At 43.6% G+C, this 14,636-nt stretch overlaps 1 protein-coding gene across 4 annotated transcripts in view; it reads left to right on the top strand.

The window, feature by feature from the left end:
- Positions 1-14,636, top strand: part of LOC311253417 (voltage-gated inwardly rectifying potassium channel KCNH7-like) — a 69,203-nt gene that overhangs the window by 27,321 nt on the left and 27,246 nt on the right. For 2 of the 4 annotated variants that reach the window (XM_084347362.1, XM_084347361.1), the window contains exons 4-7: positions 7,043-7,522; positions 8,427-8,447; positions 9,182-9,205; positions 10,676-10,890. In XM_084347362.1, the coding sequence (XP_084203488.1) occupies positions 7,043-7,522; positions 8,427-8,447; positions 9,182-9,205; positions 10,676-10,890 (740 nt within the window). The remainder of the gene's footprint in view (positions 1-7,042; positions 7,523-8,426; positions 8,448-9,181; positions 9,206-10,675; positions 10,891-14,636) is intronic. The other 2 variants (XM_084347363.1, XM_084347364.1) reach the window with 2 other exon arrangements.

Here is a 14,636-nt window from a genome sequence, read left to right as displayed (position 1 = left end):
CATTTCCACTAACATCAGCACTCATTGAGAATATGTCTGACACAATAAATGGGGCTTTTCCTTTCTTTTTCTGTTTCTTCTTGCTGAACAGCCAATCAGTGATTTCTCCCACTGACATGTTGCGCTGTCGATTCTACAAGCTCAGTCAGTCAAAAAGCCACCAACAAGGGCCGACTCGTGCCAGTGGTGCGGGCCACAGACACTTACCAACGGCCGCGACATTGGCTGATGGCCGACCGTCATCTGGTGTGTCAGGGCCCTAAAAATGACCACAAAGTAGGGTATGCTTTAGGGCATCGCTACCTTGTGATTGACGCTACCACGGCTTGTCCTCAGGTTCTCAGTCAGATCCAATCAGTATCCTCCCCAGCTCCATGCTGAAGGCCATAATGTCAAACTCAAGGCTTCAAAATGGCCATACACAAAGCACTGGGTGACGTCATGAAGGGTTTACACTTGTACATGTACAGAAGTAAGAGGTCGTCACACTGAAAGAGCAAGCAGGAAGAAAACAAGTGATAGTAATGTAACAGCCAGTCATGACCTTTTACTTGTAACCTTTTCCCACATCCACATCAATTTGTGCCTTTACGCGGTCCCTGCTGTGTCTTAACTACTTGACATGACCCTAATATTAATGCTGCACGCCCTGCTAGATGCTATTATGCAAAGCATTTCTCTAGCATCTTTAGCCTTCATAGCGTTGTGCTTATGCAGACATAACTTGTGGCGATCACATTCACTTCTCCTCGCAGCAGTGCAGTGCAGGATATCCCTGCTAGACAGCTCCTTTGGCATGTTGACACTAGCGTTTAGCAGACACTGATGTGTTAGCCTGCCATCATCTCAAAGGTCTGGCCCAATTATAGCTCATAGCCTGCCAGGATGGCCTGATGAACTACTGGAGCAGTGCTGCAGAGGACTCAGCTTCCCAGAGCTGTCGGTGTAATGCTGTATAATGCCATTCCCCTGCGGTGCGCTCAAACACGCTCTTGATGCCTCCTCTCTCTTCTCTGTCGCTCTCTTCCTCCACTTTGTGTCTGTGACATATAAAGCAGCAGCGTAGAGGACCAGAGGTCACCTCTGGATGACTGTAATTGGATGAGGCCCTTAACAGGCTGTGATGCCTCATGGGGTGGTGTGGTGAACAGAGTGGGAACGCGTGTGTTGAGTGTAAAAGCAACTCTTGTCTGTGTGCGTTTGTGTACAGACTCCAGCGAAACCATGCGTGAACGTATAAGCTTTTCAATTTGTGAGTGTTTGCGTGTACGTGTCGCTGATAAGGCCTACTCCTTTCACTCTTCTATGGGAGCTTGCCCGACCGAACACAAGGGCAATCCCTGATGGAGCAGGTCTCTATGAATTAAAGCCTATTCATGCTTATCTGAATATCTAAGTGGGCGTTCCTGCAAATCTGGTGCTGACGTCCAGATTTGTTTACAAGGTCAAGTCTCAGTGCTGGACACCATCGCTTTCTTTCTGTCTCTCTCTCTCTCTCTCTCTCTCTGCCTACACGCAACCGCTGCCGTCGCAGGGATTACCAGAGAGAGTTGGTAGTTCTTGGCCTCGTTTCATCACAGCTAACTCTACTGCACTTTTACTAGCAGATGGACAGAGGGCACAAATTATGAATAGCTCTGCATAATTTAAGTGGACAAACTGCTACAGATGTAAATTTAACTTGGTGAAACCCATCGCGCTACTATTTTGAGGAGCAGCTCTGCAGTATGTGTAGGAGAAGCTGCCTTCAGATGGCGCGAGGTGGTGATCCATGTCTTGCATTATGTAGACTGCTTCTGGGGAATGAGCAGCCGCGCATTAGGTGATGCTTATCGATCGCCATCGCTGCTCTGCAACGATTTCATCCATTCTGCAGCCGTCTTGGATTTCCCCATTTCGGTTTGATGCGGCTGAGAGGAACCACTTCCACACAAAAAAGAAAAGTGGCAAATAAAGGTGCTATGTGAATAAACGTATTAAGGCAGCATTATGCAATAATTTGCCATTTTTGCACTCCAACAGTTTCGGATTGGGATTCACTTTACACCATTGTAGTAAATATGGACAGTTGTACACAGGCAATTGTTATGATTACATTAATTATGATTGAACACTAGCAAGGCTACATCCTCGCTGATGCAGCCAAACATCAAGCAAGTGCAACAACACAACACAACACAACACATAGCAAACCAACTTTTATTACTCATCAGTCCAACAGCAAGAAGTCTAGGTTGGTGTCTGCCTTTTATTTCTCTACTAAAAGCCAGTCAAGATTTACTCCCGTCTGGCTTCTTTCACCGTCACACTCTCTTTTTCTCTTCTTAGCTTCCTCCATCAGTTGGTCTTTCCTCCATCGTGATTCCCGTAGAGGCTCAGCATTCACTGTCCCTGGCCTGAAAACCTCCACCTCACAGTGGTTCAAAGCTCAGTGCTAGGTGTGGAACCACCTCGCAAACTGGTCTGGGCATAGTCTGCTAGCTGCTCTCCTAACTGAGCTGGCTAACTGTAGCTACACTTAGCAGCAGCGAGTGGTTACTTTATAACAACTAAAGCTGTCCATCAGGAAATCCTGTAAATCACAAAAAGTTGAGGCAGATCAGCAGGAGGACATCAGAGGAAAAACCAGAAAACATTTTCTCCCAAAAAATCTGATCTGTTTTCACCGACATAGTTGGTGGTATGTGACGTAGCGCATAAAGAGTGCAAGGACGGGCATATAGGACTCAGACTGGGAATGATGGAGGCACCATTCTCCCTATTACAAGTCAGTGCAGCATCAACATGATTTTGAAGCTGTTATTTTTAAGGTAAAATAGTGACATAATGTTCAGTGAAAAAATCCAGTATTGATGGAACTCTACACTTTCAGCCTCTTATCCAACAAGCACTCGACAACCCCTAAGCTGGAGCCAACAATGGCTACACCGAGCTCAGCACGACCTACTCAGTCATTCACGAGAAGAAAATAAACAGCTTTGATTTTCCTCTGCAGCGATGATGCAGCAGGATGCTGAAATTGTCCAGTGAGAGCCTTGTAAAAGTGTTTACAAAGTGTGGATGAACACTACAGGGACCAGGAGCCAAAAGGCATCATGGTGTGTTGTCCACGAGGAGACACGTGAACTCTTTGCAGGTGCAGGGTACCAAATGTATGCAAATGAGTGGTTGGGCAAAGTATCTGCATGACTGACAGCGACAGCCAGCTGAAGAAGACCAGCTGTAGCTCCATTTTGATTCCTTTCTCTCCATGTGTATTGTCTAATTAAGAAAAATACCATAACAAAATGAAAATGTACTTCTCTTAACTCCGGCTCATTGCAGTTATAATTGAATTTTCTCTATCTAAATGAGTAAGGGGCAAAGTGGGGACACAGCAGAATTATCCATGTTATTCTCTAGAGCTGGTGAGTAATAGGAGAACTGGGAGCCCAGGTAAACACTCCTTCAGGTAAAAGAACACTGCATGCAAATCAGGTTTTTTATTTTCATTTAACGTCAGCAAAACCACAAGAGCAGGAGGCAGAAACAAAAGGACACAAAGCCGTTTTTGTCCTGCTTTTCACCAGAGGACCAGGCTTTATTGTTCTCTCTCTACTTCTCCCCTGACATCTGAATCATGCTCACATTACAGAAAGACATTTCACTCCCCAACATGGGGATCTGAGGGCCCAATTAATATTCAATGCAAATATTACTATCCGGTATCATAGCAACAAGGGCCACTGTACGTCCATTGGTTGTGTGAAGCCGCTGGTGAGTTTTTGCAGGCAAAGAATGAGAGGGTTTGAGAGCGAGTGAGAGCGAGCGCGCACACACAGCATATTCCTGCAAGGTTGAGCCTTTTCAATATCACCATTAAATATAGCTCCATACAATGTTCTCAGCACACGCCGTGGATGCGTGACTGAATTATGAGCTAATTAAAAGATTTGTGGCGTATATGTTTATCCTCCAGGCACAGTAATTAGAAACAGAGCTGTGAGCATGTGAAAGCTCATGAGCTACCATTCATTATTTTGTTAAGGTGTCATTTTATCAGTGTTTAAATCAAGCTGGCGGAAATGTGAAGTGCTCAGGCCGCAAGATCGAATGATGTTGTAATATCGCAGTGGTGTGATTGCAAAAGGGAGTGATTTTCCTTTTGGAGGGAAGAACCCCAGTAAACAGGGTTTCGCTGTATTGTGCAGACTAGTTGGCATATAAATTGGATTTGCTGGTTTGGGATCAGCTGAAAACCAAAGATCAGAAGGTATTTTTGCCTCGTAGCAGTGAGCTCAGATGAAACACAACCTTGTGATTCTTTTGCAGAAACAAGTGACTTAATTTTACCATCATTAAGATGAATTGCTTGTTTACTCATACTGACTCCAGATCCTGCTCTGACTCAACAATTGAATGCAAATCATCATTTCCAGCATCATCAGCATCCAGACTTAAAGGTTAACTTAATGCAAAAATGACAATCCAGTCAGTATTTACTCGCCTGATTTTCCTATGGATGAAGAGTCAGGTGAAGTTTCTGGAGCTTCACAGCAAAACAGTGTTGTAGAAATCTCGTAACAACTGAAGTAGATGCGGATTAGTTTAAAAATGTAGAAAAACTAACCGAAAAAAATGGCTCCATCTCCGTCTTCCGAAGCCCCAGGATCCCAAATTGATTTTAAAACCCATTATTTAACCCTGAAAAACTTCACTGTAGCTGCTGAAATAAAAGCATTAGTGCCCACCTCGTCTGAAGTGAGTACAGGAGCTCGACCACACGTATTGTTGTAAATTGTTGTGCAAATAAATAGATAACAAAGACTCCAACTCAGAAAAACAAGCAAAAATATCTCATTCGATGTTTAGGAGAATGCTCGACTCTGTTTTGACGTCGAAACTTCACCCAACTTTCCATCCATACAGAGGTGAGTAGATTTTGACTGAATATTCAGTTTTGGGTGAACTTGACCTTTAATTTAAACACACCACACTGACCCGAGCAGATGCCGGGCATTGTGTCTAAAAGTAGTTCCTCCCTCTCCGTCTCCAACAGTAAAAAAGGAAAACAAATCAGCATGCTGCTCCCTGCTGAGCCTCGAACATTAATTCTGTTTTCTATTTTGCCTCCTATTGTGTCTCTGAATTCATCCATAGCCGCTGTACTCATTGCGGATATTGGAGTTAAACGGGGTGTGTCAAATACAATGGTCTGTAGTTTGCTCTAGGGCAGGCAAAATTGTACAAAAATGACATTCAATTATTCCCTCTAAAAAAAAAAATCCACACATAGGGTGAAGTTATTCAGTTATATCTTATATAACCAATACAACGAGAGAAAAGAAAACTTGTTTAGGTTTATTTACTTCAACGTAAACATGTCTTTTTAATAGATCTGCATACCTATTCATTACAAAAAGTAGTGAGGGAATGAACTTTAGTGTTTGTACTTAAGTATTTACATTTCCTGCTACTTTATGCATTTACTCCACCACATTTTTGAGGCAACTATTGTACATTTATTTGATAAATGTAGTTACTAGTTACTTGCCTGCTGCATCAATATCAGACACTTTACGTCAGACAGAGGCATCAGACAAGTACTATTCATATGGGGGATCTTTAGGTTTTATTCAAGTATGACTTTAGGGTACTTACTACAACACTGCAAAATAGACAAATACTATAATGTCCTATCATGTAAAACTTAATTTCTCTCTCTGATTGCCTTTTTTTTTTTTTTTAAGTTAGTTATCTTCTGAGCAAACTGAATTATTTCCAAACGGAGCTCTTTAGGTCGCTCGGAGTGCAGATCTCTCTCTGCGGCCGAGTTGGGCTGTGAACTCTCAGCCATCATTACCACACGGTTGCTGTTGAACTATTCGCTCATTACAGCTTGAAAGTGATGTTGACTGCGTGACCTTGTCCGTTTTGCAGTGCAGCTGTGGTCGTGCTGCCTTTTTCTCACAATCGAATGGAAAATACTCGTTGCCCAGCAAGTATACAAAGGGGATATAATGATGATCTGGTGTGAGGTGATGTTTTGTTTTTGTTTTTAATTCAGGTTTGCTTGTCCTTTTTTTCTTTTAATGTTTTTATGATGGACTTCAGTACATTGCATGGCAGTGACACTTGTTTCCAGGGACTGGGAAAGCGCCCTGATCCGTATGTATGGCATATGTTCAGTCGACTAAATGATTCACAACATGCAGGCCACAGTTTGTGGTCCATATGTGGAATCTAGCGAGCGTGACTGTCTCTCTCATGACATGTTTGCAGATATTGTTAGATGCAACTAAATGTGTCTTTTTTGTGAATGGTGTGTGAGTGGGTGTGCGCTACGTGTACGTAATACAGCATACATGTATTCATTTTAACAAACTTCACACTTTTCTTCACCTTTTCCTGCACGTCGCTCTCTCAGAAGTACCTGCTGTTGTGACAGCAGAGCCCTAAATATCACTCCTTCATCTCCACAGGAGCTATCACTCACTCATTAAAATCCCGCACATAATTCTTGAAAGGACTGACTCCTCATGCACTACTGCCATTACAATATTTCAGTAAATGTCCTCCTCCATGAATAATTGAAGGAAATTGAAGATTGAACTAGTGCCCGAGGCGGAGCGGGCATTTGTTTTGATCTGCCAGGGTCTTTTTAAGATAGCTGCATTGGCAGGCTTTTCAGTGCTATTGGCAAACAAGTGTGCGATATCAGCGGGGATGTTGAAGGCTGTAAGCAAGTTCTGCTGCAAACACACCATGAAAACACAACACAAGGTCAGTGGGGGTTATGTCGATCCCACTGGCTCATTAAAAAGCACCGTGCATTCTGCTTTTATGCTGTTTTTGGTCTCAAAGCAGCCAAGTAACTTACTGTGTAGACTCTACATGATAATTGTGCGACTTAGCTCTCACAGCCTTAGAATTGATGTTTATATGTGAAATAAGTTGCCCCAAGGCACTTCGTACTCTGTTACTGGTCACTATAAACTGATGTCGGATGAATAATGTGGCAGTAATGAGCTCTATTCTTTGTCTCTTTCTTCTTCTCTGTCAGGGAAAGGGAGATTCTTTCGCTTCCGTTTCCCGGCCTTACCTCTCCTGGGCATCAGCAAGCAATCCCTGCCCCAGGAAGACCCTGACGCCGTCATGGTGGACTCCCCTCGCCACAGCGACGGCTCGGTGGCCACACGCGACTACCAACTTCCCACCACCCGCGAGAGCTGCAGTCCCTCGTACGCCAACGACACCCGTGCCCTCATCGGCCCCAGCCATTGCTCCACCCCTGTGTCAGGGCCTTTGGACCACTCATCGCCCAAGGGCCCCTGGGACCGGGTGTACCCGGACCAGGCCGTGGCCCAGACCCAGCACCAGAGCCAGGAGGACACACTCGTCGCAGCTCCGTCAATCCCGGGCCTCACTCCAACCGCCTCCAGAGAGAGTGTGTGCAGTATTCGCAGAGCCTCCTCCGTACACGACATGGAAGGCTTTGGGGCCAACTCCAAGATGGCATTCAGGGACAGACATGCCAGTGAAGGTAGGAATCTCTTAATAGCCCTTAATGTATGCAGTAAAACAGCTTTTACTGAATTTCAAGCAGTTTTTTTTTGTTTTTTTGTATCTGTTTTTTTCAGTCCTCTATGGTTATGTTCCAAATGTAGTTTATCTTTTTAATTCAAGACCACCTCCACTTAACATTTTGTACAGTCACATTGATTTTTTACATAAATCTGCCAAAGGGGGAAAGTTTCTCTGTGCTCTCCTCAAATCTCAGTTTAAAACATGAAAGTATGAAATTACTTTCTGACATCACAACTGGTTTGAAAGCCAATTGTTTTGTTAAATAATTTATTTTTCAAAGCAAGTCTGGAGGGGATCTCTTGGTGCGTGTCTGTGGTTGGTGGCCACTGCTCTAACATAAACACTATTCGCCAAGTAATGTCAGTAATAACAAAGAGTCAGACATGGTCATTACCCAAATGTTAGATTTTACATTAAGGGACTCAGAAGGAATTTATTATTCGTGACGACAGTAATTTGGCTTTATTAATTACCAAACTCCCTGTGGTCCCAAAATAGGAGATGCGAGATGCCAGTATCTTAATCAGCATTATCGTGAGTCACCATCTGTACTGGGTGCTATTGATCTTCCCTTGAGTCTAAATCACTCATTAGCCTTTTGGCCCTCATTTGGATGAGGGTAGAAGTGCCCCAGACTGGCCCCGTTTCCTCCAGGCCAATCAGTCTACCCCATCCCCTTATCTACAATCCTCATTCAAATAGCTCCCAGTGGCTGACACAGTAATACGTCTACTTCACGGTAATGAATTGTTCACGGGTGCACTAGTGGGGGTTTAATGCCAGCCGCCATTTGTCATCATAGAAAACCAGAAATTCTTTTCTCTCTCTTCCTTCTCTTCGCCGTGTCGCTGCCATCACAGACAATGGTCGCAATATTAAAGGTAACGAACGGCAGCATCTTGAGCTGAACTTTAGCACGGATGCTACGTGTATGCTGCACAAAGCCTGCTTGTTGCATGCGTTTTTTTCCACATGACTGAGGTCGATGTTGAATGCAAATGCCTTGGTGGGGTGACTGACAGTGTGTTTGTAAGTTCTTGCACCGGAGCCTCGAAACACTGGCTCTAAATGACTCAGTCTCAGTGCACATGACCCGCTGATCCCCAGCTAGTCGCCCAGGGGAAGCCTCTGATAAAAAAAAAGTACAAAAAAACACGCTGACCTCTGCACGCACTTGCATGAAGCAACATATTACTTTTCCTGCGTTTGCTCATTGAAGAAAATCAATGAAGCTTTACAAGATGATACCTCCCACTGTCTGTAACCTCGTTTTTCTTCTATGCAACCTCTGGTTTACGCTGCCATGTCTTAGTGAATGAACAGAAACCTGACTGTGTTTCCATTTGAATTTAATATGCTCGCCCCTTTGTAGGCTGCAATGGAAGCGTAGCAGCGCATATGCTGCATGCAACATTATCTCACTCACACAGGCTGACTTGATGCATAAATTAAAGTATAACTGACCAATGTTGATGTTTTGCAATATTAATAAGAAAGGTTTACATGCAGCGCTGCCATAATGTGATATTTTAAGTACTGTTTGTACCCTACAACCCACCCACCCTTCCATATTTCCCCTTTTACCTCCTATTTCTTCTCTCTCCTGGTTTGCTAGTGTCTCGCTCCTGGATGGCTGGGGGTATGGCTTCAGCTTTTCCCTTTTTAAGTTCTTTCTTCATGACTGCAGTGATGTAACCTTACAGTGGCATGTATTGAAGCTGTGCATGCAATCTCTCATCCTCTGCTGTCTGTTTCTCTGTCCTTGACTCTCAATCACTGTACTGTACTTTGTGAAAAGGGGCAGAAACAAAAAAAACACCAACAGTGCAACCTGTGCACCTCAGCAATTCTCTCTTTTTCACTTTTTACCACTCTCATTGGAACACGTGTCAGTGTGCGTCACAGTGCTGTCACATTATGTTGCAGTGTCGAATGCTCTCACGAGAAACCAGGGAGTTAATTTTGTAGAGTTTTTATTATGCTGTGAAGTTGTAGAGGACATTGCGTGCTAAGATAAGGGAACGTTTTGTTAATTCACCGCACTGGTTTTCATCAGACGGATAGATGGTTTGAGTAACGCCTTGTTTCCACATGGCTGTGTGTAGCCATGCAATACAGCTCTATTTATATATTTTTTTCTCAGTCAAAATTTCAACAGCATATTTAGCTAACATTGCTAGCATGTTAGAAGAGCGCCTACATTACATAATGTTGCTTTAATTGTCCACCTTAATGCACTCTGGCTTGCCTCACCTTTCTGTCTTCTCTTTTCCAGCAACAGTGTCTGCGACTTCTGTCATCAGTTTTGTAACATCGCCCAAAAAACACACCTCGCGTTTAGGATGTCTTTCAGAATATGAACAACTTAATTTATCGTGGATGACCTTGTTGAGCCGCAAATGGGCCACCAAATTTACAAAATGGCAGTTAATATGTCTGGGTGGCCCACTCAAGTAAAGTCTATGTGTGGGAAACACTGTACTACACAGCTGCATTAGCTGCTATAACATTACAGCTCTCTCTTATGAAAGTTATTCCTGAATCCACAATGCTTAGGCCCGACAGGCATCCAGGCTTGTAATATACTGATGGAAACCCTGTGTCCTGTTTTTGTCTTAATAATGCTCCAATTGCATATAAAAACAGAAAAGCTTCTCGCTCATGTTTGCGATGGCATATCTCTCCAACCGTGAAGAAATGCGTTTTCTTGCGTTGTACGTCCGTATTTACAGACACAAAACAAAACTGTGTGGAAACGAGGCGTTACTGTGTGAAGTTGCATTCTTTGATTGTGCATTGAATCATTCTTTTCTTTCACCAGCAGTGTTCTTCATTAGTTTTTAATGAGAAACCTTGAAAGGCCTGTTCACCCTAGACGGGTCAATCAGAGGCTGTAGAGTTTCTATTTCAGTATCTGTTGTATTGTGTTGTGGTTGAACTCACTCCAAAAGTACGAGCCACTCCATGCTCACTACTCATGTCACAACAATCACAAATGAACACTAGAGCGTTCTCTGATGTCCACGATTCACATCAACAATAACCCAACCACAGTGACGATGTGGCGATTTTTAATGAAGTCATCCCTCTGTCGTCGTCTCTCTCTCAGGGCCGCTCAGTCAGATCAAATCCAGCCTGCTGGGCTCCACCTCTGACTCAAACCTCAACAAGTACAGCACCATCAACAAGATCCCCCTCATCACGCTCAACTTCTCGGAGGCCAACAATGAGAAGAAGTGCCCCTCCCCTCCGTCCTCTGAGAAAACCATCATCGCCCCAAAGGTCAAAGACCGCACGCACAATGTCACCGACAAAGTCACGCAGGTAAGATGCTAATACAGCGAAGCACTCCACAAACAAAGAGTGAAAAGTTTCTGAGAAAATATCCCAAAATATCCATTAAATGCCAATTTCTCTCTGTAGATAGATAATCCTCTGTCTATCACCCTGTTGGATACAGAATGTTTTGCTGTTGGCGCAGGAGGTGAAAATAAGACTTTCAAATATTTCAGAAAATGAGTCTTTGCATATAAACAAACTGTTTTTGGAATTTGACTTTAAAATGACTTTATAATCGTTCCAAGGATATTATTATAATATTGCCGCTGTTTTTGTACCACAGTTGCTTGTTAATTGATCGATCCTCATGCTGCTGCTAGTCTTCTCCCCTGTGTGGGTCTGAGCTGCATTTTGGATCAGGTCTAATTTTCCTCAGATCTATTCAGGTTTGGTCTGACTGTGTTTGTGTCCCCTTCATATCAGGATACTTTATTTAAAAGATACATTTATGCCGGTGGGGTTAGGGTAGGTTTACCAAGGGCCCAATTTGGATCAGGTCCAACATTTTAGATGTATGAGGACTCTGGCAGCCATTGATTTTCTGCTTTTATCCCCTTTCCAAGTGCTAATTTCATTCCAATATATCCTATCAAACAGCATTAAATGTACTTTATTTCAAACGATATAACATATCTAGCCTGCCGCTGCCAGAGTACTTCACAAATGTGTATTAGTTTAGTCCCTCTCAGTTATTTTTTTATTTCCATGGGGCTTTATCAAAGGGCATAGAGCAAAATGCCTCTGGACGCAATTGGATAGACCTACAACAGATCACAGCAAGGAAAAGCATGAAGGAGCACTGAGTGACGCATGCAAGTTGGGGCGGTTTTTGTCTGTCTTTCTTTTCAGATTATTTTTTAATTGATTTCAGAATAAGTACTTGGACAGAAACTTGGATTCCACACAGTAGTAACAGTAGTACAGATCATCCCCTTCCCAACATCCCACCCCAAGAGAAGTAGAGAGTGGAAAACACAAAACAAAACAAAAAACAATTGATAAAATACAGTATACAAGCAGTGTATTACAGCTAGACAGTGCAGTAAAATGTGTTTTAGGTAAAATTTGAGGTGGAAAATGGGCCATACAGTCACTGAGTTGGAGTTTTGTGAGCCTGGTGGTGCGCTGCCGGACAGACCTGCAGACTGAATGGTATTCGATAGACCTACATCCAATCAGAGCAGCGAAACAAGTGACATGTGACCTTTCAAACCTGGACCGGTAACGCTTCTTTGTCAGTCATTATATCAGACCCGCCCCATATTAATATAATATGATATAAATGGTTGTAATTCACCGGATACAGACCAGATCAGATGGAAATATGCCTGAAATCGAGTGGGAAAGGATGCGTCTGCCATCTGCAAATAAGCTCAGCAGATTTTTTCTGCATCTGAATATTCATCTGTACACCTCTAGTGCAGCCAGTCGGTTTTGATTAAATGTCCATAAAACACACCATTTTCCCCAGTTTAAATGTCTTCTCTTCTCCGAAATGCAATGTTTTGAGGTTGTTGTTATCGTCAGCGTTGTATAGAATCTATCATCCCCCCCATCTGTTAGTAAGTCATGATTATGCTTTGCTTAGACTTAAAATAAAAAGCAATTAAGAGCAGTGGTGGGCATGTATATTTTGCATTTATTAATAATTCATACCTCCAATTATTTGCTGACTATCTGAGGTTGTGCAGACTGGAGAGGAGAGACATTGGAAGTCAATGCTCATCATATTATCATTTACTATCATCACAAATCACGCTCGCACAGATTGAGCAGCTGATGAAGTCAGCAGATTGCACCCACACCCCCCGCCTGTCCTCCCCCCACCTGCCCTCTGTGAGCCTCATGATGATTAATTGAAACTCAAGGGGTCTGATACGTAACACGGCCAAGGTGTCTATCACCTGCGCCAGATAATCAGGGATAGTTTTACTGCTGCCAGACAGTGTCCAGAGCTCAGGCCATATTTCTAAAGTTACAGACAGGGTTAGAGGTCATTGTCACCTTCCCTGCCACGGCTGAGAGGCAGCACAGAGGAGACGAGGACTCTCAGTTAATGTACTCTCAGGGTTTTGCCCCAAACCACTGATTAGGTCTCAGTTTTGCATTTTGCCCATTAACAGTGTAACGGAGAGAGGGCATGGAAATTGACCCCTGTTCTCACTCAAAGGCAACTTCAGCTGCGGGCCTTCGACTGGAGCCAGAGGGAGAGACGGAGAGGACAGTGCGGCACACTGACCTCTCCATCCAGCTTTAAAGCCAAAGTTATTAAGCAGCACAGAGGGCACTCCTGCTAATGTGGATGTAATGGACTTATGTTGGTACCTGATGCACTAGGGCTGCACCTGACGATTATTTTAATGATTAATCAATGAATTATTTAGTCTGTAAAGTGTCAAAAATGTACCAAAAAAATGCTCATCACAATTTCCCAGATCCCAAAGTGACATCTTCATATTGCTACTTTGTCTAGAGCTACACAATTAATTAACTTTAAGATAAAGGTCTGAAAAAAACTCATATCTCAATCATATTATTTGTCAAAATAATCACAATCTGATGTGCCAGTGGTCAGATATGCAGCCATGTTAGTGCAACATCCTAGCTCTGATTCTTCGCTCTCCGTAATGTTTCACGTGTTGTCACAGTTTTATCTCCTACAAGCTGCTCTTCCTGGAAATTAGCTGTCAGATACACGTTTCTGTGGATACACTGGTAGCTACACCAGTACTTAATCTTTAGCTCACCTCCCCTCTTCCTCTATCTCTGACTGAGCATATGGTGTTCAACACAGGCTCGTATTTCTGTTTTGCTCATGCATGCTGCTAGGCATTAAAATGATCATAGTCACAGATAAATAAGCCGTGGGGAGATCGCGCCAAATCCCGATCTTCAGCAGTTTAGGTCTGTAAACAGTTCTCTAGACACCTGACTGCGAGGAACAAAAAAGCAACAGCAGATGTCTTGAAACCGACTCCGGACTCCTCTGAGTTCATCTGAAGCCTGATCAAGGCGTGTGAACAGACACGCTCTCATCTGGCCTTGGCTGCCTTCAGAGCCACCACAGGCAGATGGAGGGTTCACCCAGGGAGCCAGACAGAAAGAAAGGAAAGCAGCTCTCATGCTGCTTCTTACATTTTGAACGTCTCGGTGCATGCAGCTCCGACTTAGATGCCCGCAACTTTCCATTAAATGCCTCATTTTAAACTTCTTAGTATTATCTGAAGCTGAACACGGAGTCGAAGCAGTGGCACACGCATCATTTTTAACGACGGAAGCCACGAGAACATGAAACAACACTCCGCTCTTATAAATAATACCCCAGCCCTGACAGTGCAGCGCAAACAGAACCGGAGAAGGGAAGCAAGCTGATGCTCATTTGCATATCGTTTGAGGCCAAGCCAAACACAGAACGAGCCTTCCATTATCCCACAAGAGAGAGTTAATTTGCGCCAAGTGCACATAGCTACAGTAGGTAGGTTAAATAATTAAGACGGGATCTTTTATTTAGGAACAGATTGGCTGCAACACGTTAATCCAGAGCTGTCATGCTGCCAACCGACCGACTCCTCCCAGGCTTCCTAGCAGGCCGAGGGGTAATGTATCCATGCATGTAGAGCGCTGTGGGTGCAGTGCAGAGTTACCGTGTTGTTTGTGTCATCATTAACTGCACGCTGGCCGTGCACAGATTAAGAGATTGGTCGAAAAAAGGCTTAGCTTTCTAACGAAAA

Source organism: Pagrus pagrus (assembly GCF_965226575.1).
Source record: "Pagrus pagrus genome assembly, chromosome: 24".
Lineage (NCBI taxonomy): Eukaryota > Metazoa > Chordata > Actinopteri > Spariformes > Sparidae > Pagrus > Pagrus pagrus.
The sequence above is the reverse complement of the archived record's forward strand: the minus strand, read 5'-3'. Positions and strand labels throughout refer to the sequence as shown.